This window comes from Neovison vison, chromosome 3 (assembly GCF_020171115.1).
Source record: "Neovison vison isolate M4711 chromosome 3, ASM_NN_V1, whole genome shotgun sequence".
NCBI lineage: Eukaryota > Metazoa > Chordata > Mammalia > Carnivora > Mustelidae > Neogale > Neogale vison.
In genome coordinates this window covers 231,910,560-231,935,712 of record NC_058093.1, presented here as the reverse complement: position 1 = coordinate 231,935,712, position 25,153 = coordinate 231,910,560, and the positions used below count along the sequence as shown (strand labels likewise).

General features: G+C 52.9%; 1 protein-coding gene across 1 annotated transcript in view; it reads left to right on the top strand.

The window, feature by feature from the left end:
- The first annotated feature begins 342 nt into the window (after window positions 1-342).
- Window positions 343-25,153, top strand: part of OAS2 (2'-5'-oligoadenylate synthetase 2) — a 41,834-nt gene continuing 17,023 nt past the window's right edge. The window contains 16 exon segments of the mRNA XM_044244421.1: window positions 343-442; window positions 2,161-2,342; window positions 3,355-3,593; window positions 5,247-5,400; window positions 5,823-6,167; window positions 7,236-7,518; window positions 7,834-8,009; window positions 8,798-9,048; window positions 9,479-9,623; window positions 10,548-10,721; window positions 12,041-12,326; window positions 13,376-13,551; window positions 13,866-14,104; window positions 14,859-15,006; window positions 17,101-17,159; window positions 23,905-24,187. Of these exon segments, the coding sequence (XP_044100356.1) occupies window positions 406-442; window positions 2,161-2,342; window positions 3,355-3,593; window positions 5,247-5,400; window positions 5,823-6,167; window positions 7,236-7,518; window positions 7,834-8,009; window positions 8,798-9,048; window positions 9,479-9,623; window positions 10,548-10,721; window positions 12,041-12,326; window positions 13,376-13,551; window positions 13,866-14,104; window positions 14,859-15,006; window positions 17,101-17,159; window positions 23,905-24,187 (3,177 nt within the window). The 5' untranslated portion in view covers window positions 343-405.

Below are 25,153 nucleotides of genomic sequence, written 5' to 3'. Positions count from 1 at the left end.
CAACAATGGTCGACATCGGTTGCCAACATTTAGAAATGAAGGATTCGCAAATGAAGTTGGCTTTTCTCGAAAACCCAGGGCCGTCTGTGCTCCACGTGCCTTTCTGCATGGCATCGAATGCCAGGAGCTGTGTGCCCACGGTCTCCCCTCTCTTTGTAGGGAGGCTCTGACGGCCGGGGCACGGCTCTGAGCGGTGGCTGTGATTCCGAACTTGTCCTCTTCCTCACCTGTTTCAAGAGCTATGAGGATCAGCATGTTCGCCGGGCAGAGATCCTCAGCGAGCTGCAGACCTTGCTACAATCCTGGTGGCAGAAACCCATCCACGGTCTGAGCTTCGAGTTTCCTCGGCAGGACAGGCCCGGGGTCCTACAGTTCCGCCTGGCATCCCTGGACCTTAAACACTGGATGGATGTCAGCTTGGTGCCGGCCTTTGACGCTCTGGGTGAGGGGTGCCTGGCCCTTTCTAGGCTTGGGCGTGTGATCATTAGGAGTAAGACAGAGCTTCCAGTTTGGGCCCTGTCCCGCCCCCCTCCAACGGCCCCCGACCTTCTGTGTGGCCTGGGGAACCGTCTCTGGGCTCTGGTGTCCTCACTGTCCATACTGAGTCTGGGCCAAAAAAGCCCAGTTGCTCCTGGGTCTGTGGTCTTGGTGTCCAGATGCTTGGCCCTTGCTTAAGCAACTTTCCTTCAGCCACTGCCTAGAACTGTGCTGCTCAGCTCTTCCACAAATACCCCAAAGGAGAAGGCAAAGAGGCATGCGCCTGGCGGTAGGGGGCTGGGGACAAGGCCAGAATTCTGCAAAGTCTTGTCTTTTATCTTAAAAGCATCAGTGTGATCTTTGTGTTCCCCTTCCTAATATTTCCATGCCTGATTTAATATAATAATGAGCCCCTGTGCCCGCATCTGTAAAATGGGGTTAATAATAATGGGACCCTAGCTATCCATTTTATGGAGTTTTGGAAAGACTGTGTGTGTTCATGTATGGGATGATAGTGCCGGGCACATGGTGGGGCTGTATGAGGGCTTGCTTCTCTTCTTCTTCTCCTCCCCCTCTCCCTCCTCCCCCTCCCCACCTTCTCCCTCTCCTCCCCTTCCCCCTCCTCCTCCTCCTTCTCATTTTCCATTATTATTATTATTAGCCATGATTCCCCTGCAGATAGCCCCCTTGAGTTTCTCCAGTTATGAGGTCCTGACAGAGAGTCACACTCTCCCCCATTTGGACACCCACCCTCTTGGTACATAAACATTAATCACAATAGCTACTCCTTATTAAATGCTTCCCTATTCCAAGCACCTGACATATTTTTATCTCACTCCAAACAAACATGGGGCCTGTACTGTCTTAGCTTCCTTTTCACCAAGAGGGACGCTGAAGCACAGAGATAGACAGTAACTCACCCAAAGTCACACAGCAAGTAGGCGGTGTCAAGAGCCTGGGAAATTACGGAGTATGCTTACTTTTCCCAGGCCGGGCCCACGGGAAGCTGTGGAGGGAAAGGCGCAGACTGTGAAGCTGGCCCGCTTTAGGTTCCCATCCTGTCTCCCTCACTGGCCGGCTGGGTAAATTTGGGAAGAGTCCTGAGTGACTCTGTGCCTTGGGGTCCTCAACTGTGAAATGAGGTGAAGACTACTTGCCCGATCAGGTTTTGGTGGGGCTCGGGGGGACTCACGTGAAACTTTCAGCCCGGTGCCTGTCTGACATGTTGGGTGCACCAGACATATTAGCCGTCGCTCGCTGCTAAAGCATCAAGACCTTTTGTATATGTGCTGCCGAAGCGAGCACAAGCATCAAGACCTTTTGCCTTCTACTTTTCCAGCTTCGTTTCCTTTCCCTAAAGCACTGATTAATTACAGGTGTGTTTGTGCGTTATTCTAGCGCTGCCCAAGGAAACCTCGGGGAGGGAAGAACTGCGAGGTTCTAGGCACTCCCAACCCAGCCAGAAGCATCGCTCCTACGGCTGCCCTGCTTCAGCCAGGCCCTAGGTTTGGAAGGAAGGGACTCCTCCTTTTGGTCTCAGCCTCCTGAGAACCTCCAGGCTCTCCTCCTTATCCTCCAAACTCCCATGCTGTGGATCCCCTGCCACCAAATCTCCCCCCACCCCCCGTGTCTCCATCCTGTGCCTCAGAACCTATCCTGACTCACAGCACCTCCCACCCCCAGGGCCGCTCAATTCCAACGTCAAAGTCAAACCCGCGCCCCAGGTCTACTCGACCCTCCTCAACAGCAGCTGCCAGGGCGGTGAGCATGCGGCCTGCTTCTCAGAGCTGCGGAGGAACTTTGTGAACACTCGGCCGGCCAAGCTGAAGAACCTGATCCTGCTGGTGAAGCACTGGTACCGCCAGGTGAGGCTGCCACCGAGGGTCCTTGCACCAGGCACTCGTGACTGTTTGAATTAGTGATTTCGTGCCAGGGAGAGTATTTTCTTAGGCTTCACAGCCATTCATGTGTCTCTTTATGGAAACTTGCCTGCTCCTGTCATTTGTTTATTATTTTCTACCGCATTAGCTGTCTTGTTGTTGTTGGTTTGTTGGAGCTCTTTATATATTCTGGGTGTGAATCCTTATTGCGTTGATATAATGCAAATCTGTTCTCCTAATCCCAGGCTGGTACTTTCACTTTGTTCATAGGTCTTTTGTCACAGAAAATGTTTGAATTTTAATGGAATCAGGTGCCCTCATCTTTTTCTTATGTGATTTGTGCTTTGTGTCTCATGTAAGAAGGCTTTGCCTATCCTGACTTTCTAAAATCATTCTTCCGTGTTTCCTTTGGAAAGGTTTTAAGATTTTTCTTTTCCTGTGGTTTCAAGGCTTTGAAACTATCTGGAATATTTTATGTATGGTATGAAGTAATGTGGAGTTTGTACAGCCTCAGGAATAACACCCTCCCTCCAAAATATTCACGTTTGTGGATAGACCCTTGTGTATGGAGGAAGGAGTGCCTAGCCTGTGCCTGGAGAGGAGGGGTCAGCCCCACAAAATCGTAGGGCAGTTAGCTTGGTCCTTGTGCCAGACCACTCAGCCTAAAGCAAGTCTGGTATGAGGAGGTGCTGGATAGCCATCCTTGCTCAGCCACTGACTTGCCCTCTGACCCCGGGCAAATTCTGCCATGCTTTCATTTGGGGGAATCAGTAACAGCCTCACACTGCCTGCTAGCCTCTCTCTGACTGCTCCCAGTCCCAGGAGCTGGAGGCTGAAGCTCCAGCAGTGGGGGCGGCTGAGAAATAATCAGTTTGCTCCTAGAACCCAGCCTCTCATCCCCAGCTTCAGCCTGCGGGCTCCGCGGTCCCGAGACTGAGTGATCCAGCCAAGTTCTGCAGAAAGCTCTCTCCTTCCCCTCCGCTTCACCCTCTCACAGGTGTGCCGGGAGGAGGCGAGGAGAGAGGTGCTGCCTCCAGCTTATGCCCTGGAGCTGCTGACCATCTTCGCCTGGGAGCAGGGCTGCGGGAAGAATGCCTTCAGCCTGGCCCAAGGCCTGCGGACGGTGCTGGGTCTGATCCAGCAGTATCGGCACCTGTGTGTCTTCTGGACCCTGCACTATGGCTTCGAGGATGCTGCGGTCAGCTGCTTCTTGAGGCAGCAGCTCGAGAGACCCAGGTACTTCCCCACAACCCCCTCCCCACTCTCCTGGGCTGGGGGCCACAGGAGATCATTAGCAATGATAAAATAAGTCTCCTCGGGGTGCCTGGGTAGCTCAATGGGGTAAAGCCTCTGCCTTCAGTTCAGGTCGTGATCCCAGGGTCCTGGGATGGAGCCCGGCATTGGGCTCTCTACTCAGCGGGGAGCCTGCTTCCCTTCCTCTCTCTCTGCCTGCCTCTCTGCCTACTTGTGATCTCTGTCAAATAAATAAATAAAATGTTAAAAAAAAAAAAGTCTCCTCTCCTGCAGGCCTTTGTGGGGGCCGGAGCCAGGCGCTGACTGTGCGGTTCCTAGTCCCTCGGACTCGGCCGCAGAGGGAAATTGCAATCCCTTGGGGCAGTTTTGTTTTTAAAGATTTTATTTATTTGAGAGAGAGAGAGCACAGGAAGGGGTGCGGGGACAGAGGGAGAGGCAGATTTCCCTGCGGAGCAGGAAGCCCAATAGGTCGCTCGATCCCAGGACCTTGAGATTATGACCTGAGCTGAAGGCAGATGCTTCACTGACTGACCCACCCAGGCTCCCTGCTCGGGGCAGGTTTTTTGGTTTTTTGTTGTTGTTGTTGTTGTTTTGTTTGCTTGTTTGTTTTAAAGATTTCATTTATTCCTTTGAGAGAGAGAGCACAAGCAGGGGGAGAGGCAGAGAAAGGGTGAAGCAGACTTCCTGCTCAGCGGGGAGTTCAATGTGGGGCTCCATCCCAGGACCTGGAGATCATGACCCGAGCCAAAGGCAGACGCCCAACCATCTGAGCCACCCAGGCGCCCCTCGGGGCAGTTTTTTAAAAAGACTTTTCTTGTGTGAACATACTGTGTGCGTGAACATTTTAGCGATGCACAGCATACCCATCCAAAGGGCCCGTTTTGTTGACTTACTATAAAGTGAAGGTCCAGGGGAAACCACCACCAGATCAAGGGAGAATATTTCCAGCGCCCCAGGAGTTTCCCTTTTCTCTCTCCTGCTCATTGACATCCCCGGGGTGACCCCATTCTGACTGTTACCCTCCCAGTCCTGTCTATTTTAAAATCTTACCGAAAGGGAATCAGAGGGCACGTGCTTTTGTGTCTGGCCTCTCTTCCTCAACGTTAAGTTTGTGAGGTTCTGCCGCATCTTTGTGTGTGTTGTTGATTGCTGTGCATTGTTTCGTGCGGCTGAATCGTGTTCCATTGTGCGGATTTATCACACTCCGCTTCCCAGTGCACTAATGGTGGACATCGGGCGGTTTCTGCTAGGAGACGGCTGGTAGGAGCCGCCTTGTACGTGTGCTTCTGTGCGCATGCCCAGTTGGAAGCACGTGGAGGAAAGAGATGGCTAAACTTAACCCTAACCGTAACCCTAACCCTTCTGTCTTACGATTCTAATGTGCATCTAGAGTTGAGGACTCTGTCTAAGTTGCCCCAATTTAATAACAGCCCATAACAGCCCACCGAAGCAGGCACTGTTGTCATCCCCGTTCTGCACAAAAGGAAACGGGCTCAGAGGAGGGAAGTCATTGACCCCCAGGTTCCACAGCTGGGAAGTAGAAGAGCGGGGTTGGCACCAGCTCGGCTTGACCTCAGAAGCCCCGATCTTGACCATTGTACTAACCAGAACCTTCCTGTCCCTCTGGCTTTGCAGGCCTGTGATCCTGGACCCAGCTGACCCCACGTGGGATGTGGGGAACGGTGCAGCCTGGCGCTGGGATATACTGGCCCAGGAGGCAGGGTCCTGCTACGAGCGCCCGTGCTTTCTGCAGGCGGCAGGGGGCGCTGTGCAGCCCTGGGCGGGGCCTGTGAGTGAGGGGCTCCGGGGATCCTTGTTAGGTGTAAAGCCACACCTACTTCAGGGGCGCAGTGTTTCCTGAGCATCATCCACTGGGCGCTGGGCCCTCCGGGTGGGGGACAGAGTGGGGAGTGGGGGCGTGGATATGCGAACAAGGCCAGCCTGCTTGGAGGAACACCTCTGTGTGCACGAGCTTATTGTCTGCTGGTCACACCGTGTCCCCTCTGCACAGGGGTTCTTTCTAGAACAGATCCCGTCTGTAAGCGCATCCTTTTCTAATATGCACAAAGGCACCGTATGGGCTAGCGGTGGTCCTCCCGCTTCCCCACTCTGAGTCTCAGTCACCCTGACTGTCCATTGGGAGGGGGCTGGTGAGAGAAGGAATGGGGAAACTTCTATGCCTGTAAGACAAATCCTTCTACACACTTCCAGGGCCTTCCACGTGCTGGGGCCGCAGGTTTAGACCACCCCATCCAGCGAGACTCTGCCCAGAGGTCCCCTGAGGAGAACCGCAGTCTCCACGCTGTGTGCCCCAGGACAGGGGGCAGGCGGCCCTCAGGCCCAGCTCCTGGCCCCTCGGGGGCAGCCAGCATCATCCCTTCCACGCTGGGGACGGCTTTGGATCTGTCCCAGATTGCTGCCAAGGACCTGGACCGCTTCGTCCAGGACCACCTGAAACCAAACCCCCAGTTCCAGAAGCAGGTCAGCAAGGCCATCGATGTCATCTTGAGTCGCCTTCGTGAGAAGTGTGTCTACAAGGCCTCGAGAGTCAGCAAGGTGAGTCTGTTGGGGGAGACACTGATGGGACTGTCCTGGGGCGCCGCAGTGAGGAGGGGAAGGAGCGGAGGGCCGGCAGGCAGGTGGACATCAGTGGAAAGGGAGTTTGCCGCCCTCCGAGGTGTATATCTGAGTGCCAGTTTTTAAAAAATATTTAACGATAGTTTTTTAAACTGCTATTACCATAATCAGACCGCTTCCCTCCTCTGCTCAAAATCCTCTGCAGTTTCACAGACAGAAATGGCTTCACGGCCCATAGGATCTGGTCCTGGGTCTTTCTCTGACCTTCATTTACACCATCCTGGTGTCTCTTTCTGGAAGGCTCTTCCTCTGATCCACTGGGCTCCCTCCTCTCCTGTAAGTCTGGGACCCAAGTCCCCTTCTCACAGAGACCTGACTGCTCAATTTACAGTTACAACCTCCCCTCCACCCCTGGTCCCCCTTCCTCACTGATTTGCCTCCACACAGCACTTAGCATTTTCTGGGAGCTGTTGTCTGCTGACTGTCCCTCCCTCTTCCCCACACCCCACCCCCGCTAGAATATAAATTCAGGGAGAGCTGGGACCTTTTATGTACTCCCATATCTTGGTACACTTGAGTGTCCCATAAATAAGTGTTGAATGAATGAATGGATGGACGGATGGATTGATGGATTAGTGGGTTGATTGAAACAGGCCAACAGAGCACATCTGCAGGCCCCATCTGGCCCTGGAACCTCAATTTGCAACCGGTGATCCAGATGTGCAATCAGTATGTGCTGCAGATGTTTGGCTAAAATCTTTAATACTGCGCCACGCCCCCTGTTATCTGTTGCTGCACATTGGTCTGATTTTGTGCAGGGTCCGGGGATCAGAGGACAGGTGCAGACAGGTGTAGTCAGACTCTGCCGGGCTTCCAGGAGTCAGAGGTCGCAGTCCTCGTACAGCCTGCCTCTGTCGTGGTGTCCCCGGTCCTGGCCTCAATGAGCCAGTCATGTCTGGGCCACAGATGGGGGCCAGCAGTTGGGGTCAGAGTCTGACCCCTGAGCTCAGGGAAACTCGAGAGTCTGAGATGGTCCTTCCTCTGCAGGGGGGCTCCTTTGGCCGGGGCACAGACCTGAGGGGAGGCTGCGATGCCGAACTTGTCCTTTTCTTCAACTGCTTCAACGACTACAAGGACCAAATCACCCGCCGCCCACAGATCCTTAGTGAGATGCGGGCACAGCTGGAATCCGGGTGGCAGGACCCAGTCCCTGGCCTGAGCCTCCAGTTTCCTGAGCGGACCGTGCCCGGGGCTTTGCAGTTCCAGCTGGTGTCCACGGCCCTAGGAAGCTGGATGGATGTGATGGTGCTGCCTGTGTTTGACGCCGTGGGTGAGGGCTGCCTCCAGCTTGTGCCTTGGAAACTAATTCCCTTACCCGCTATGCTACATAGCTTGTCTGGAGTCAAGATCCCCCACTTTGCAGAGTTATTGGGTGCATTAGTGAAAATTCCTAAAAAGCACCCGGCACGTTTTTGGTGCTTAAAAAAAGAGTCCCGATTGCTGTTCTGTTGTACATTGTGTATTGTTGATTGCAGTGCTATGTAATCAACGTTCAAATATTAATAAAGGCTGGTGAGTGGCTGCGTTGGGACATGCAGATGTCTTCGTTAGAGCTCTGCCCTCAGAGTGTTTCAAATTTCCACAGGGCAGCTCTGCTCTGGCGCCAAACCCGCGCCCCAGGTCTACTCGACCCTCCTCAACAGCAGCTGCCAGGGCGGCGAGCACGCGGCCTGCTTCTCAGAGCTGCGGAGGAACTTTGTGAACACTCGGCCGGCCAAGTTGAAGAACCTGATCCTGCTGGTGAAACACTGGTACCATCAGGTGAGGCTGCCAGACCCCCTTGCTCCACTCGGGAAACTGCTGCTGTTATGGCAGCTGCCTCAGCCAATCAGCTCCTCTCCTGGGCAGACATCTCCCTTCCTTCGCTTCTTATTGGCCATCCCCAGTAGAAGAACCACCTCCTCCATCTCCGTCCTCCACTTCCTGCCCAGACCGGAAGCCCATCTCTAAGAGGAAGTCTTTTCTCCATCAGACCCCCAGTGCCTGTTTCTTGTCACTGGGTTCACCATCCCTCCCTAGCTGATCAGTTTCTCCTCGCTCCTCCCATTGCTATGCTCTCCCTTCCCCCCCTCCCTCCAAGCCTTAGCTTATGCTGTTCCACCATCACTGTCCTCTGTGCAAGTTGTATTAAATAACCCCTGAACATTTTCCAGAGCGGCCCCACCTAACACTTCTCTGAAAGCCCTCACGGTCATGTGCTCATTCAACAAACACCTACTAAGCATCCACTGCTGCTTACGTCACTATGGCGACAGATGTTGGCATCCCAAGCTGAAGATATTGCAGCCCCTATGCCTTTACACCCTTTGGGGAGAGACTCCAGGCAAAGACCAAGTCTGAGATTTTAATCTTAGGTCACTATGTGACCTTGGACAAGGCACTCCCCCACCCCCAGACCTCAATTTACCCACCTGTAAAATCAGAAGGGTTCCATTTTTAACATGGCTTTGTTTGTTTTACCCCTCCCTCTCCAAGTCCCTGGGGCCATGCTTAGCACATAGTAAGATGCTCACGTACACTCATTCTTTGATTGGCTTTGGGTGACATAGGTCGCAGCTCAGAACAAAGGACAGCAGCCAGCCCGTGCCTCTCTGCCCCCAGTCTATGCCCTGGAGCTCCTGACCATCTTTGCCTGGGAGCAAGGCTGCGGGAAAGATTCTTTCAAAACAGCTGAAGGCCTAAAGACCGTCCTAGGACTTGTCCAGCAGCACCAGAAGCTCTGTGTCTACTGGACGGTCAACTATAGCTTTGAGGACCCAGCTATCAGAACACACCTTCTTGGCCAGCTTCAGAAAAAGAGGTGCAGACCCACTTCCCCATTGCCTTCCCTCCATCATCCTTCACCTCCGCCATTGTTGCCCTGGAGTCGTTGTGTCCAGGAGGGGTCCGGGGTGGGACCTGGGTGCCCCAGCCCCACTTGTCACTGTGCTTCCTTCCAAACCCTTTCCTGAGGAAGCATGGACACAAAGAGCCCCCAAAGAAGCCAAGGCCAGTTTCATTAACACTACAAAATACCATTTCTGATTAAGGGACCACCCAGCACCTTCCTGACCGAGGTGGCCAGGCAGGAACCCTACTACCTTGCTTAAGGGAGACTGGGCCAGCCCTAAGGTCCTGACACTCTTCTCCTTCTCCCCAGCTCCCACACCCTTCCTCAGTCTCTCCCACCCCCCTGCTCCTTCACTGATTACCACCTTCCCCACCTGCCCACCCACCCACTCTGCCCCCAGGCCCCTGGTCCTGGATCCTGCCGACCCCACCTGGAATGTGGGCCAGGGCAGCTGGGAGCTGTTGGCCCAGGAAGCAGCAGCTCTGGAGACACAGGCTTGCTTTAGGAGTGGAAAAGGGACGTCTGTGCAGCCCTGGGATGTGATGGTAAGAGGGGAGTCCCTGGAGTGGCGGATGGTATTCCCAGATTGCCTTTCCCTGCTGTGGCACACATCCTCAGCTGCTGGGAGAGGTCACTGATGGTGCCTTGCCACTGAGACATAGGTGGTTCGGCCCCAGCCGAATGCGTGAGTGACATGGGATACAAAAGGCCCCCCCTTGTTTGAAGGTGAGACCAGCTCTATCATTCTTAGTCCAGTGTTCCCCGGGGGATCAACAGAAGCTTTCTCCAGCTGGAGCCTTACTTAGCTCCTTCCCTGGCCCTCTACTACTTCCCTCACCCCCCTTCTCCTGCAGAAACTACCCCCAGTTAATCCATGCACAGGAATCCCCATCACGGGCTCTGCTTCTAGGGAACCCCACTTAAGATGATAGCCAGCTCCCACAGGAACGTGAGTTTATCACATTTGCTGTTGTTCAGCAGAATCTCATAACCAGTGCCTAATACTCAATTCAACCCATGAGGCATGGGCCTTGTTCTTACCCCCATTTAAAGTGGGGAGACCAGGTGACTGGGTGGCTCAGTGGGTTAAGCCTCTGCCTTCGGCTCCAGTCATGATCCCAGGGTCCTGGGATCAAGCCCCGAATCGGGATCTCTGCTCAGCAGGGAGCCTACTCCCCGCCCCCGCCTGCCTCTCTGCTTACTTGTGATCTCTGCCTGTCAAAAAAATAAATAAAATCTTTAAAAATAAATAAATAAACTGGGGACACCAAGGCTGTGTGTTGGTGGTGGGTCCAGAACTTGAACTCAGGTCCTGCAGATGCTACCACAGAGACCTACCAACCAGCTGAGAAAGTAAAATGTTATGGGAGATAGTGCAAGTCTCATCCGCTTAGGATATCAAGAGTTAGGGCCAGGACAGTCACAGGGAATCCTGCCTCAAGCTGACCCTACCCGGATTCTTTCCATAGCCTGCTCTCCTTTACCAAACCCCAGCTGGGGACCTTGACAAGTACATCAGTGAATTTCTCCAGCCGAACCGCCAGTTCTTGGCTCAGGTGAACAAGGCTGTCGATGCCATCTGCTCATTCCTGAGGGAAAACTGCTTCCGGAATTCTGCCATCAAAGTGCTCAAGGTGGTCAAGGTAAGTCCCCGGAGAGCTGTGGGCAAGGAGGGTCCTGCAGGCTGGTGATCTTTCCTAGACCAGGGCCTGGCCTGACTCACTTCTATCATCCTTACGACAATCAGTACAAGGCCAAGCCTAGAAGAGAAACCAGATTGTGGTTGTGGGTGGATGACAGAGAAAGGACCCAGACATGTCCAGCACATCTCTTTTGGTTGCTTGTGACAACTAACTCAAAAGGAGGAACAAAAAATATATATATTAGCTGATGCAAATGGAAAGCCCTGGAGTGGAGCTACTATCAGGTACAGTTCGATCTAGGAGCCCATGCAGGGTCATCAGGACTCAGCTTTTCATCCCAGCTCTTGGCTCTGCCATCTTCTGTTTTGGACAGGCCCTTTCCATATGATGGTCCTTGGCATCTCTAAACTTCCAGAAAAGGGAATTCTGTTTTCTTAAAGTTCAAATAGAAGTCTTGGAATTGAGTCTCATTGGCCTGACTGGGATTTATACCCATCCCCAAACTAATCCATGGGGCCAGGGAGACATGCTCTGACTGGCCAAGCCTGGCTCATATGATGGAGTCCTCTCCACATGGACCTGAATGTGGGGGAGGAGTGATTCCCCAGAGAAAACCGGGATGGTGATCCCAGAAGACAGAAGGGATGCTCTGTGTTAAGAAGTCACATTATCCACTATATCAGATACAACCTCAGCCCACAACTGAAGTCACAAGTGAGACCCAGATCAGCTCCAGAAAATGGTCAGCATGGAGTCAGTCAATGAAAAGTCCCTGGTGATTTGCTGTGTGACCTCAGGCAAATACCTTCCCCTCTCTGATCCTTATCTTTCTCATCCATAATACTTGAAGATGATAACCTGGTTCACTGGTTGTCCACCACGGCCTCACTTAGAGCCACTTAAAAAATTATACTGATACCCAGTCTCCCTCTCAGGCCAATGAAATCACAGTCTCCGGGGCATAGGAGCCAGACATCAGTCATTAAAACAAAACAAAACAAAACAAAAAAACAAAAAAAAAACCTCTCCTGATGCAGATAGGCTTGAGAGCCACAGGCCAAAAAGAAAAAAGAAAAAAAACTCTCAAATATCTCCCAGCCCCCAAACTTGATGGGATGAGAAAGTTTACATTTGTTGAAAGGTTTAAACTTCTGTCTTACACTTTTCTTTTCTTCATAATCATACTGCATATTAACCCCATATGAAAGAGGTAAAACAGAGAGGTTAGGTGACTTGTCCGAGGTCACACAGCAAGTTTCTGACCCACAGGCTCTAGCAGGAGCCCTTCAGGGGTCAAGCCACCTCTGTGTCCTCCCCAGGGTGGCTCTTTAGGCAAAGGCACAGCTCTGCGAGGCCGCTCAGATGCGGATCTAGTGGTATTCCTCAACTGCTTCAGCCAGTTCACCGAGCAGGGCACCAAGCGGACTGAGGTCATCTCAGAGATCCGAGCCCAGCTGGAGGCATGTCAGCAGGAGATGCAGTTCGAGGTGAAGTTCGAGATCCCCAAGTGGGAGAATTCCCGCGTGCTGAGCTTCTCCTTGACGTCCCAGACGATGCTGGATCAGAGTGTGGACTTTGATGTGCTGCCAGCCTTTGACGCCTTAGGTGAGGTACCCAGGCATAGTCTTGAGAAGGGGAAAAATGGAAGCTGGGCTGCCAGGGACGGTATTCAGGGTGGTGCATTGCACAGCCAGAGCACACCTGCTCACAGCATAGGCCTTATACATAGGCATGTTTATCACCACCCTCCTGCAGAGTGTCTGGAGAAAAGGACACCTTTCTCGAATTCACGCAACAGTGTTAGGTGGCCTCATGGTGGCTCTGGGCTAGATCCTAGTGTCAGCAGTTGCACCGACATGGTGCTTGACCTTGAGTGAGGGACTTCCCTGCCTCGAGCACCAGTGTCTTCCTTCACCTGATGATGCAGGTATCGGGGTGACGCCCTGCATCCTGTCTTTACATACCTGTGCGCCGTCTCCTCCACCTGCCATGGACCCGTAGGATCCATGAGTTCTCTAAATGTGCCGAGTATGTGCCCAGCCTTCTCCAGGCACCGAGGATAAAGCCCTGAACAAAACAGACACAGACCTCTTAGTATCGGTTCAGTTCTGAGTTTGCCTCAGCAAGTTGGCAGGAGGACGTCCCCTGTATCTGAATGTATTTGGTTCCCGAGGTTGGGAAAGCAAGTGACAAGGAAGGGATTCATCCAGAAAAGCATTCAAAGCTACACGGTTCTCTAGAGTTTGAATGTCAAGGAATGCCTTTAAGGGCAACGAAACCAGAGGGTGACTGTCAGCTTGCCACATGCGGTCCTACCAGAAGCTCTAAGACCGAGGCTCTCCCTTAGTTAGACACGCATGAACACGCATCCAAGAGCCCTTAGGGATGTGTTAGCTCCCAGCCAAGACTCTCCTCATGATAGCTAAACGAAAGGGTTGAAAGGGGACAGGAAGGAAAATAAGATATTTTAACGCTGGGTCATGCCATGTCTGTTCTCCAACTAAAATCACCCTGGGACTCCCCGCCGCCCCCCAGAGGGTCCCAGCCCAGCCGTTAGGGAGATGCCCAAGTAGAAGGTCCTGGGCGTCCTTGCTCAGTTGGCCCCAGCAGGACTCTGGGGAATGAGCGGATGGTGGCCTCCTCCCTTTCTCCAGGCCAGCTGGTCTCCGACTACAGGCCCCCATCTCAAGTCTACGTCGACCTCATCCACAGCTACAACCACGCGGGCGAGTTCTCCACCTGCTTCACGGAGCTGCAGCGGAACTTTATCATCTCTCGGCCCACCAAGCTCAAGAGTCTGATCCGACTGGTGAAATACTGGTACCGGCAGGTGCGGCTCGAGGACCCCAAAGCCCCACCTTCCCACTGAGGTCCTGGGCGGGGGCAGGGGCCAGAACCCTGGATTGGTGGAGCAAAAGGAGCGACACTCCCCAGCCCAGGGGACCTTAGTTAGCTTATCTGGCAAATTCGGCTGGTGTCACTACTACATCACAGGACTTGAAGGGATAATGCACAGCCAGGCGTCTGACACGTGGTGGTGCTCCGTAAAATTTGGGGGTGGGCTTGCTAGCTCTGGAAGGGTCCCTCCTGCTCCTCTTCATTGCCAGTGTGAACCAGCACATCCTCTTTCCCCTTATTCCCCAGTGCAACAAGATGCCCAAGGGGAGAGGCTCCCTGCCCCCCCAGCACGGGCTGGAACTCCTGACGGTGTATGCCTGGGAGCAGGGCGGCCAGGACCCCCAGTTCAACATGGCCGAGGGCTTCCGCACTGTCCTAGAGCTGGTCAGCCAGTACCACCAACTCTGTGTCTACTGGACCGTCAACTACAATGACAAGGACAAGACTATCAGAGACTTCCTGAACCGGCAGCTTCGGCAGCCCAGGTTCTGGTCCTCCCTCCCCATCACAGGGTCTCAGAGATGGGGTAGCTCACTCTCCCACATCCGGAGGGCACAGAGCAGGGAGAGCAAAATCCTCTTCCTAAGACCGAGCTCCTTTCTAACAGGGATCCCCTTAGCACCTGGGGGACAGGCAGTCTGTTTCCTCGTCCCCCGTAAATAGGGTTGCCAGATGAAATGCAAGGCTCCAAGTCAAGTACGAATTTCAGATAAACAAGGAATCACTTTTTAGGATAAGTATATCCCATGCAGCATTGGGGATAGACTTATGTTTATCCAAAACTCAAATTTAACTGGGCATCCTCTGCTTGTATTTGTTAAATCTGGCAGCCCTACCTGGGAACCCATCAGGTCATGTAGGCATGCCTTATTCTTTGGGATTTTGCCTCCCTCTCAAATGGTGCAGAGAGAGCAGAGATACTTTCACACTTCCAGCCTGTAGTTAACTTAGCATGGTGTGCTGAAAAAGGCTCTAAGGTGGTGCCATCTGCCACAGATGTAGGAAGGGTGGGTGATAGGACCGGTGCCATGATCAGTTACAGATGCCAACTACCTGCTGCCAGGGTGTGGCCCAGATGAACACAGTGATCGATTAGTGATGTCTGCCCTGGATGCAGTTGGGAGAAGTGGTCCGTGCAGAGTGCAGAGTGCTGGCTGAGGGAGGAGACTAGTCCAACCAATCTCTCAGGAGTCACCCCGATGCGACCAGGAATAAGCCTGACCCTAATGGCAATTGCAGGCCCATCATCCTGGATCCGGCTGACCCGACGGGCAATCTCAGCCACAATGCCCGCTGGGACCTGCTGGCCGAGGAAGCTGCCGCCTACATGTCTGCCCTGTGCTGCATGAGCAGGGACGGCACCCCCATCCGACCATGGCCAGTGAAGGTAGGAGAGCGGTGGAGCAGCAGGGGCAGGCTTCGTTGGGGGCAGCGTGCTCAGGGAGGGCCAGGACTCTGGGCAGAGGGGCAGGCCTCGCCGTGGCCCCACGTGCACCCCCTGCCCTGTACGATGGCTGTCCCTGTGGTCTCGGCTTCACCTGGAAGGTTAGGGCTAACCAGCTTCTTCTGCCACCTTCCCCCAGGCTGCGGTGTGAAGGCCAGAGTCCATGTTTGTACCAGATGGACGGAAGGACACCAGCCCTCGGCATGAGGAAACTCAGGGACACCTACCAGATGTATGTGTGTGTGGGGGGGGGGAGAGACAGACTGATCCAGCCTCTCCGTCCAGCCTCCCCACTCCGTGCTCTCCTCCTACTCTGTGCAGCCTACCCACCTGATACCTGTGGGTCTGTGGGCTGGCAGCAGCCTGGGTTCCCAGCCTCCCCGCCATGCCTCTGCTCTCGGACAGCGATGGTTGCATCCCACACAGCCCCCGCTGAGAATGTCCTTCTCCTTCCCGACTTCTGTGCCTATCCACACCAGCTCATGTCTGCTGCTGAAACCCCTCCCTGTCCTGCCAGTGGCCTCTCCTTCTTCCCCAGTCCAACAGCTTCTCACAGAGAGGACAGTCTTCATGCCTTTTGTCAGCCACAGTCCCTTGCTAGTGGCTGCCTGGAACCCTGTGTCCTGGAGGATTCTGGAGAACAGATACATACCTGGGAAGAGTGACCTAATCAACTAGTGATGTCTGCCGTGGACACAGCAAAGGAAAGTCACGGCGTGAGGCTGTGATTGATTAGCAATGTCTGGCCTGGATGCAGAAAGAACGTGCTCACGGGCCTGCAGTGTATGACTAAGCTCCTGAGTTGCTCTCTGAGCTCAGCCGCTGGCAGGAGAGCATGCTATGTGGGCTAGTTTTATCTGTCACACACGGAGTGGGGCACGTGTATCATGCAGCCCCTCTCAAGGGATGCTTGACTCCCTTTTCACCAGAGCCCGATTTTCTTGCCCCTTCCTGCTGCATTCATTCCCCACGTGTGCATCCCGAGACCATGCCCTGTTTGCCGTCCTGAATTTTTACTGGGCTCTTGTCTTCTCTCCTGGCCTGCGGGAGCATCACCAGTGGGATTCTCTATCCCCAGAGCCTGGACGTGAACCAGTGCACCAACGACAGTGCTCAGCCTGCTTCTCTGTGATCTCTGAGCAAAGGCACCGGGTCCATGCAAGGGGCACTCCTGACCCCTGGGCCAGCAACAGTGTCCCTCTTATTTCACGGCTCAGCACGGAAAACAAGACAGCCCAAGAATCGTAAGCAGAAAGGGCTTCCGTCTAAATCTCTGGGTGGTCTGGAGGAGCGGAGAGCGGGGACCGCGACCAGACTGTTGGCGTCAAGATTAGACCAACGTGGTTGAAACAGAGGTCAGGAGGCCACTGCGGCCGCTGACACTCACACCCACAAAGCGGGGAGCTGGACCCAGAACGTGGACTCTAGCGGTCACAGGCATCGCTCAGGGCTTGCTGGCCCCCAGCACGGCAGGAAGATGCCTCCGGTCCACCTCCATCAGAACGGCCTAGATTACAGCCAGAACTCGGACAACGGGGCAGACTGGAGGGGGCTTGCATCTCCCACCCACTGTAGCACAGGGAGGAGCAGATGCCCAGTGCCGACAGCCCGAGTCAGGGATGGCAGCCCCAGCAGATGCACTGTGAATGTCTGTTGGGTGGGTGAGCAGGTGGTCCATCCCAGGGGGAGGAGCAGGAGGAGACAGAAGGGAAGGAGCCCCAACGCATCCCCTGCGTGCCCCCCCCCACGGGTCTCAGCGAGTCTGACTCCCCATGGCCGGTGCCTGGGCATGCTCTAACAGAGTACGTCAGATCTGCTCTCTGGGAGGGAGACCGTGCCCCAAGAGCAGTTCCTCTGCTGCCCGTGGGACTATAGGGAAGTCTCAGAGGCCAAGCCCACCAGCACCTCCTGTGCACCCCCATCTGGTTTGAGGGCACAAGGTGCCACTTAAGTCTCAGACTCACCTCCCTGACTGCATATCTGGGGGTGGCACTCTCAGGACCCCAAGTCACACCTTTGTGGTTGGCCTGTCCCCAGAGCTCAGGACTGATGCTTGTGGGCTGCAAACACCTGCCCTGCCAAGCATGCACCAGCAGGTGAGGACCTGGCCTTGACCTTGCTCGTCCTGGCTGGAACCAGTGACGGGTCTCAATTGGGTAATTCCCATCTTCATGGCACAGACTCTAGCTCTCCCCCACCCAACAAAATGGCTCTTGAATGAGGGGAGTTGTGAGATGGTGGGAATTGAGGTAGCCCCAGTAGGCAGGAGGTAAGGAGGACCTGTCCGTCACCTGGGCTGGGCTGATCCCTGCGGGGATTTATTCTACTTTAGCTCCTTGGTCTTTGACAGTGAGCACCCTGATCTTGACATAGTGACCCCACCATGACTTTCGAGGGCTTAGCCATAACCTTAGATGGATATCAGTACCAACTTGGTTTCTACATTTAATGATCCTAGAGATACTCCCAAAAATGCCCACAAGCACTTTTCTCTGGAACTAAAGGTCTCAAGGAAACATACACGTGCAAGGAAAGTTCAGATAATGCAGGAAAAAAGAGCTCTGAGGAGAGAGTAGCCCAGGCAGTATTAAAACTTACTGGGGGAGGGGACACCTGGGTGTCTCAGTCGCTTAAACGTCTGCCTTCGGCTCAGGTCATGATCTTGGGGTCCTGGGATCGAGTCCCGCATCGGGCTGTCTGCTCACCCAGGAGTCTGCTTCTCCCCTTCTCCCTCTTCCTCTGCAGCTCCTCCTGCACATGTTCTCTGTTTCTGTCTCTCTCAAATAAATAAATAAAATCTTGGGGAGGTTATGTGCTATGGTGAGTGCTATGCACTGTGTAAGACTGATGATTCACAGACCTGTATCCCTGCAGCAAATAATACATTATATATTAATTTAAAAAAAAAACACCTTGGGGTGCCTGGGTGGCTCAGTGGGTTAAAGCCTCTGCCTTTGGCTCAGGTCATGATCCCAGGGTCCTGGGATCAAGCCCCACATCAGGCTCTCTGCTCAGGAGGGAGCCTGCTTCCTCCTCTCTCTGACTGCCTCTCTGCCTACTTGTAATCTCTGTCTGTCAAATAAATAAAAATAAAAATCTAAAAAAAAAAAACCTTACTAGGAAGACTTAGGGGATAAAAAATTACGAAAAGCTAAATGTGGTCCCCTGTAGCTCACAGAGGCTCCATCTCCTGCTGCCGGAGAGTGGGAGAGAATGAGGACCCGGTCCAGAAAGGCAGCACGTGCACAAAGCAAGACTCCAAAGAAAGCATCAGGTTTGTTTTTTTAATGCTTTAATTTAATTCTTAATTTTAAAAAATCATCCTTGACATGTAATTCACACACGGTGAATCTTGATTTATAAAGGGAACAGCGCAGCGGTTTGGGGATAGTCCCAGAGTTCTCATTTAGGATATTCACCAGGTGAGCCATGTCACAAGGGGCATCCGCTATCCTGATTCCAGAACATTCTCACCAGCCCCAAGGGAAACCTGAAATCCATCAGAACTCGGCATTCCCGCGGCCCCTCCCCACCCAATCCCTGGCCACCCACTCATCTGCTTCCCGACTCTATTATCGACACTTCCTACAAATGAGATGACACTGTATTTGTCCGTTTGTGTCGGCTTCTTTCACTTAGCAGCACATGCTCAAGGTCCGTCCGCGTGGTGTGGGAGCTTCTACCTCCCTGGTTCCCCCTTATTGCTACTGGACGATATTCCACTGGGTGGAGAGACCACACCCGGTTTACCCAGTCATCCCCTGGTGGGCGTTTGGACTGTTTCCACGTTTTGGCCTTTATGAATGTTGGCATGGGATTTTACGCAAACATGTATTTTTCTTTTGGATGTATCTAGCCAGGAGTGGAATCGCTGGCTTGTATGATGACTCCAGGCTTAACGGTGACGACCCACCCTAACGAGTCCCCTGGCTCTGTGCCACTCACCCCGCCTCCAGCAGTGAGGGGGGCTTCTCCATATCCTCCCCAACACCTGCTATTGTCCGTCGTTTTGATGATAGCGCCCCCTAGCGGGTAATCGGGTTTGCTAACTAAGGTCAGGACCCTGCTTGGGAAAGAATGGGAATCTTGACACGCAGCCCGGAGATATGAGGGCTGAAGACCCTGAAGATCTGGACTCCCCAGATTCCTCTGAACCGTCAGAGCTGCTCCCCTCCCGTTAAAAGCTAGCACCTCCCGCCTTACAAGGAGACCCTGCAGACGCCCCTCTTCTATAGATCATCCCCCTGCCCTGTGAACTGCACCCATGTCCCCTCCTGCCCAGTGGTCCTAGAACTGGGGTGAAGTCCCAGAACAGCCCAGCCAGGGATGCTGAGCTGAATAAGGGACAGATGGACCTGTACCCCAAACAGCCGGAAAACCCAGCCAGCGCGTACCAAGAAAAGCCAGGTGGGTGGAAGTGGGAGTGGACCCCAGGGTCCACTGACCAAGGGAGCCCCCTGTGTAAGACCGGATGAGGAAGAGTTTATTGATTTGGAAATCCCACTTGGAACTGAGGACTTCATACCCTGGCCAGGAGCCCAGGAGAAGGGGCAAGCTCGCTGCTAGCAAAGCTTCTAGAAAAATGGAAAAGGTGAATAAAAGCAGAGCTGGGTGAGAGCTCAGTGACAATATTGCCTGAAGGATGGGGGTGATGGGGCTCAAAGGTCAGGGAGGTGGGCATGCGGGGGCGGGGTATGTCACATAAGGCCAGAAGAGCCACCAAATCGTCACCCATGGAAAAGCAGAGAAGATACCTTCACAGAGGCCAGGAGGAACAGGCCAGTGAGCAAAGCTGGCCTCAGTAGGAAGCTCAAGGGGCCCCCTCCATAGAAGACATCGTCACGGTCCCCCGAATAGCGCTGGGGACGGGGGGACCTTGAACTGACATCAGCCACGAGACAACACTGACCTGTCAGGTGGACACATTCCTCCTGTGAGAGCTAGGGCTGAGGGGGCAGCCAGGAGGCCCTGAGCCCCAGAGAGTTAAAGAGCTGGTTGTAAAATAGCACGTCCCTAGGAGCAGACTAAATGGGTCACAAACCACGGAGCTACTCAATGTGCACCATCAAGATACTTCAAAGACAGATAATTAGGACACAGGGAACTTTCCCCCCAAATAACACCATCCCTTCCCCAGCACTTCCCAGGAGTCCCGTCTGAGACCCATGACAACTCCGTGCAATCCTGGAGTGGGGTGAGGACGGCGGGCGGAGGAGGATGTGAAGATCAGTACTAGAATAACTATTAAAATTTGAATATAAGGATCTATTCTTTATATGTGCTATGAGAAAGGATAACATCGTATCAATCTTAAAATTCTAAATCACTGTTCTGTGTTTATGTAACGAGATATCCATATGTTTAGGGAATACATATTGAAATATTTAAGAGGAACGAGGTCTGGGCAATACTGACATGTAAACATAGGTTCATTGGTTCAAACAAACATTCCGGTTGAGGTGGGGGGGTGTTGATAGTGTTGGAGGTTTTGTGTAGGGGGTCAGGGGGTCTCTGGGAAATCTCTGGGCCTTCTGCTTAACTTTACTTTGAAATACAAAGTCTAGGGGTGCCTCGGTGGCTCAGTGGGTTAAAGCCTCTGCCTTCAGCTCAGGTCATGATCTCAGGGTCCTGGGATTGAGCCCACATCGGGCTCTCTGCTCTGCAGGGAGCCTGCTTCTCCCTCTCTGCCTGTCTCTCTGCCTATTTGTGCGCTCTCTCTCTCTCTCTCTCTGTCAAATAAACAAAATCTTTAAAAATAAATAAATAAATAAAAATACAAAGTCTATTTTTAAAAAGAGAGAGATGGGACGCCTGGGTCACTCACTTGGTTGAGCCTCTGCCTTCGGCTCAGGTCATGATCCCAGGGTCCTGGGATCGAGCCCCAAGTCTGGATCTGCTTCTCCCTCTGCTTCTCCCCCAAGCTTGTGCTCTGTCTCTCGTTCTCTTTCTCAAATAAATAAATAAAATATTTAAGAAAATAGGAAAAACCGGGCACAATATCTGCAACACGCACTCAAACCAGACTGTGTGATACCGGCAAGATGTCCATGTGGAGAGAATGAGGAACCGATGTGCTGAATATTGTGGGGGAAGGGCATAAGGGATTTCTTTATACTCATCTTGCACATTTCCTCAGGGTTTCAAATTATTTCAAAATAAAATTTTTAAAAATAATAATAAAGCTTGGACTTTGGAATCAGGTCCTGCGGAGTAAGAGCCTAGCCAGACAACCTACGAGCTGTGGAATTTCCCACCTCGCTCTGCCCGCCTTCCTGTTCTCCTCTAGAAAAGGAGCCTGCTGATCCCTGAGCAGCCTACCTCTAGATGTGGCATGAACAGTCCTAAGGTCAAGGAGAGACGCTTGCAGGGTGGGTGTGGTAGTTAAGATTCTCTAGAGAAACAGGACTGGTGCAGTGTGGAGATCCAATTCAGGAAATGTCTCTGGCTGTCGTGAACGCTAGCAAGTCCAAATTCCATCGGGGGGAGACTGGATACCCAGAGAGAAGTTGTTGCAGCTTGAGTCTGAAGGCCACCTGCTGGTGAATTTTCTTCTTCCCCAGGAGAGGGCAGTCTTTTTTCTATGAAGGCCTTCAACTGATTGGATGAGGCCCACCCATGTTATGAAAAGTCTTCTGCTTTATGCAAAGTCTACTGATTAAAATGTTAATCTCATGGGGAAAAGAAAAAGGAACACACAAAAAAACCTTTACAGAAGAATCTAGAATAAGGTTTGACTAAATATCTGGGTGCCATGGCCCAGCCAAGCTGACACATAAAATTAATCATCACAGCAGAGAAGGGCCCTGTTCTTCCCACATCTCAGGGAATTTTTGCCTTCTGCATTATTTTTTATTGCTAGACGGAGAGAGCTAGTGGGAGCCATCTGGGGGTTTTCATTTTTCATAGAGCTCCGAATGGACTTGCACATCTGACTCCCCTTTGGCCTGTGCAACCCTAGGCCCATGTCCCACCCTTCCTGGGCCAGGCAAGCATGTGCTGAGACCCCAAAATTATCCACAAGCAAGCTGACCAGTCCTGGACCTCTGTGTGCCCAGGGATGTAGCTGTGAGATGTTGGTGTGTTTGGTGGGGTCCGAAGCCAACAACCAAGAAAGGATTCTTGTGACGTCGTTGGTGCAAAAAAAGGTGGTTTTATTAAAGCACGGGGACAGGACCTCTGGGCAGGAAGAGGAGCTGCCCTGGGATTGTGAGGGGTGAATGATTATATTCTTTGGGGTTTAGGAAAGTAAAACTAAGGCAAGTTCCAAACCAATTTTCTTTCTTTCTTTCTTTCTTTCTTTTAAAAGATTTTTTTTTTTTTAATTTGAAAGAGAGAGAGAGTGAGAGAGCCCAAGCACGGGGAGGGGCAGAGGGAGAGGGAGAAGCAGGCTCTCCGTTTGAGCTGGGAACCCGATGCTGGGCTCCATCCCAGGACCCTGAGATCACAACCTGAGACCAAGGCAGCTGCCTAACTGACTGAGCCAGCCCAGGGTCCCCTGGAGGATTTCATATGCTGAAGAAGACTCAGCATCCTGGAGGCCTTGCCGTTGTCAAGCTCAGGTGCATTTCCCTCTAGCAAAGCACTAGCATTGAGCCAGTTGGGAGTTTCCCAGAGGAACCCCATACTCCGCCTGCCTCTTCAAGAGCTTGTCAGGCTGCAGATTCAAAGGTGTTTCATTTTATCTACATTTCCTTCTGCCTTTGTGTCCCACATCACCCAGCGGCAGAATTAGAACCTGTGTCCGGCTCAGACTTTGCCTTTCTGTGTGTCCCTAAGCAAACCAGCCCCCCACTCTCTGGATCCCTTTCTCCTCGCTGCTCTCATTGACTCAGACTTCCCAGGCCCTGGACTCAATCCCAGGGCCCTGGGATCATGACCTGAGCTGAAGGCAGATGCTCAACCACTGAGCCACCCAGGCGCCCCCTTAATTACAGTTTTAACCTATGCCTGGAAAGTGGCCTTTGAAGGGTCAGCCGAGATCTCCCCAGGAACACTAGGGATGTCATCTGCAGGATAAACACGCGGCCGGCCCAGTCCCTGGGCCCCAAAAAGGGGTCTGAACTGTCCTCTCTTTTCCTGTTACCAGCTTCTTGCTCCGCCCTCCTCCCGATGAAAACCATCATGCAACAACTTCTGGAGCTCTTTCTACTTTCTAGATCGGATGCTGCCCCATTTATGAAGCACTTAATGAAGCCAGTTAGACCTTCAAATTTATGTCACTGAATTTTGTTTTTTAACAAGGGGAGAAGGGAAAGAGCCCTGGGAGATGACCTCAGTCCCCTGCAAAAGCTAATATGATTAACAACTTCTTAAATAGCATCTGCCAAGTGCCCCCTCCCCATTCTAACGTGAACCCTACGAGAGAACTATCTTTGTTATGCCATTTCACAGATGGGCAAGTTGAGGCACAAATAGAGCAGGCAATGTGCTCAAGGACATGCTAGCATAAATCAAGCCATCCTAAGGGGGCTCCAGAGTCTATTTAAGTACAAGGACAGGGGATGGGGCACCTGGGTGGCTCAGTTGGTTAAGCATCTGCCTTCAGCTCAAGTCATGATCCCAGGGTCCTGGGATCGAGTCCCATATCAGGCTCCCTGCTCCACAGAGAGCCTGCTTCTCCCTCTCCCCTCTGCTCATGTTCTCTCTTGCTCACTGGCTCTCTTTCAAATAAATAGATAAAATCTAAAAAAAAAAAAAAAAGGAACGAAAGAAAGGAGGCCCAGGGAGGAGCAGATCACCGGCCGCCCACCCTGCAGGGGTGGGCAGAAATCTCAACAAGGAAGTCAGCTGGGAGCATTCTGTGAGTTTCGGTTTCTAGACTCTCACCCCGGTCATTTGCAGTTTCCTGGTTCTCGAATGTGAGTTTTGGTTTCCTGTCTGCAAGCAAGGGAGTGGCTCCTTCTCCTCTCCCTTCCATCCCCCAACACCACGGCCGCCAGCGGGAGCAATGGGCATCTGGGGGTCGCATCTGTACTCCGTGCAGCCTGAGAAGCTGGACGAGCTGATCGAGAACTTCCTGAGGCCCTATGAAGAGTGCCAGAGACAGATCCATGACACGGTGAACACCATCTGTGCCATCCTGCAGGAAACGGAGCAGTTCCCCCCCACGATAAGTGTGGTCAAAGTGAGTGGAAGGCTGGGGGTCTGGGCTGCTGGGACCCTGAGGTTCCGTGGCCATCGGAAGGAGGAGTGACGCGGTGCTGAGTGCCTTCCGGGTGACAGGCTTTGGGTGACCAGGACATCCACTTGCCCTCCCCACCCTCGAGGGAGGTGATGGAGCCCGGGAGTAGGAGTGCTCTGCCTTGACTGCTGTGCGCCCCAGGGCAGGTTGCTTAACCTCTCTGTGCTTCAGTCTCTGAGTCTGAAAAACGGGAGAGGAAGAATAAATTCAGACTATAATGAGGATTAAGCATATAATGTTCTTAGTATGGGGCCTGGGGCATAGTTAGTCCTTGGTAAATGAGCTGTGATTCCTCTGCATCGTGGTTCCTGTCCTCCCCATATGACGGAGCAGTAACTGAGGCTGGGAGATGGCAGTGAAACTACCCCAAGATCGTTTTCTGGTTTCTCAATGGCAGGAAGGGGTGGGTCTTATCAAGTAGAAATGTTTGGTGCTGGGGGTACAAATCCCAGGGCTGAGGCTGAAGATCCGGGGCTTGAGGGGGAGGAAAAGCTGCTGGGGAAAGTGCCAGGACTGTAGGGTAGGGACTTAGGGGTCCACCAGCCCCGGAGCCCCATTTCTCCGCATGCACCGTGCCTCCTGGCATCTGTCTCATGTGTGCGCAGCAGCCCTGGCAGTAAAGACGCCTGGATACCTGGCATCCCCTGGCCTTGGCCCCGATGAGGAAACTGAGGCACAAGGAAGTGACTTAGTAGCTGGAGGCAGAGCTGGGCTTTCAGCCCAAATAGTCTGCTTGGTTGCATGCGCCCTGAACCACCGCCTCTCAATATGGTTCAGTTTTTCCTAACGAAAATAAAACATCGGAAAGGGGCACAGGTCTAAATGTATAGCCCAATGGATTGCCACAAACAACACACCTGTGTCCCCTACGCCCAGCTGAAGAAAGGAAACGTTCCCAGCCCCAAGAGC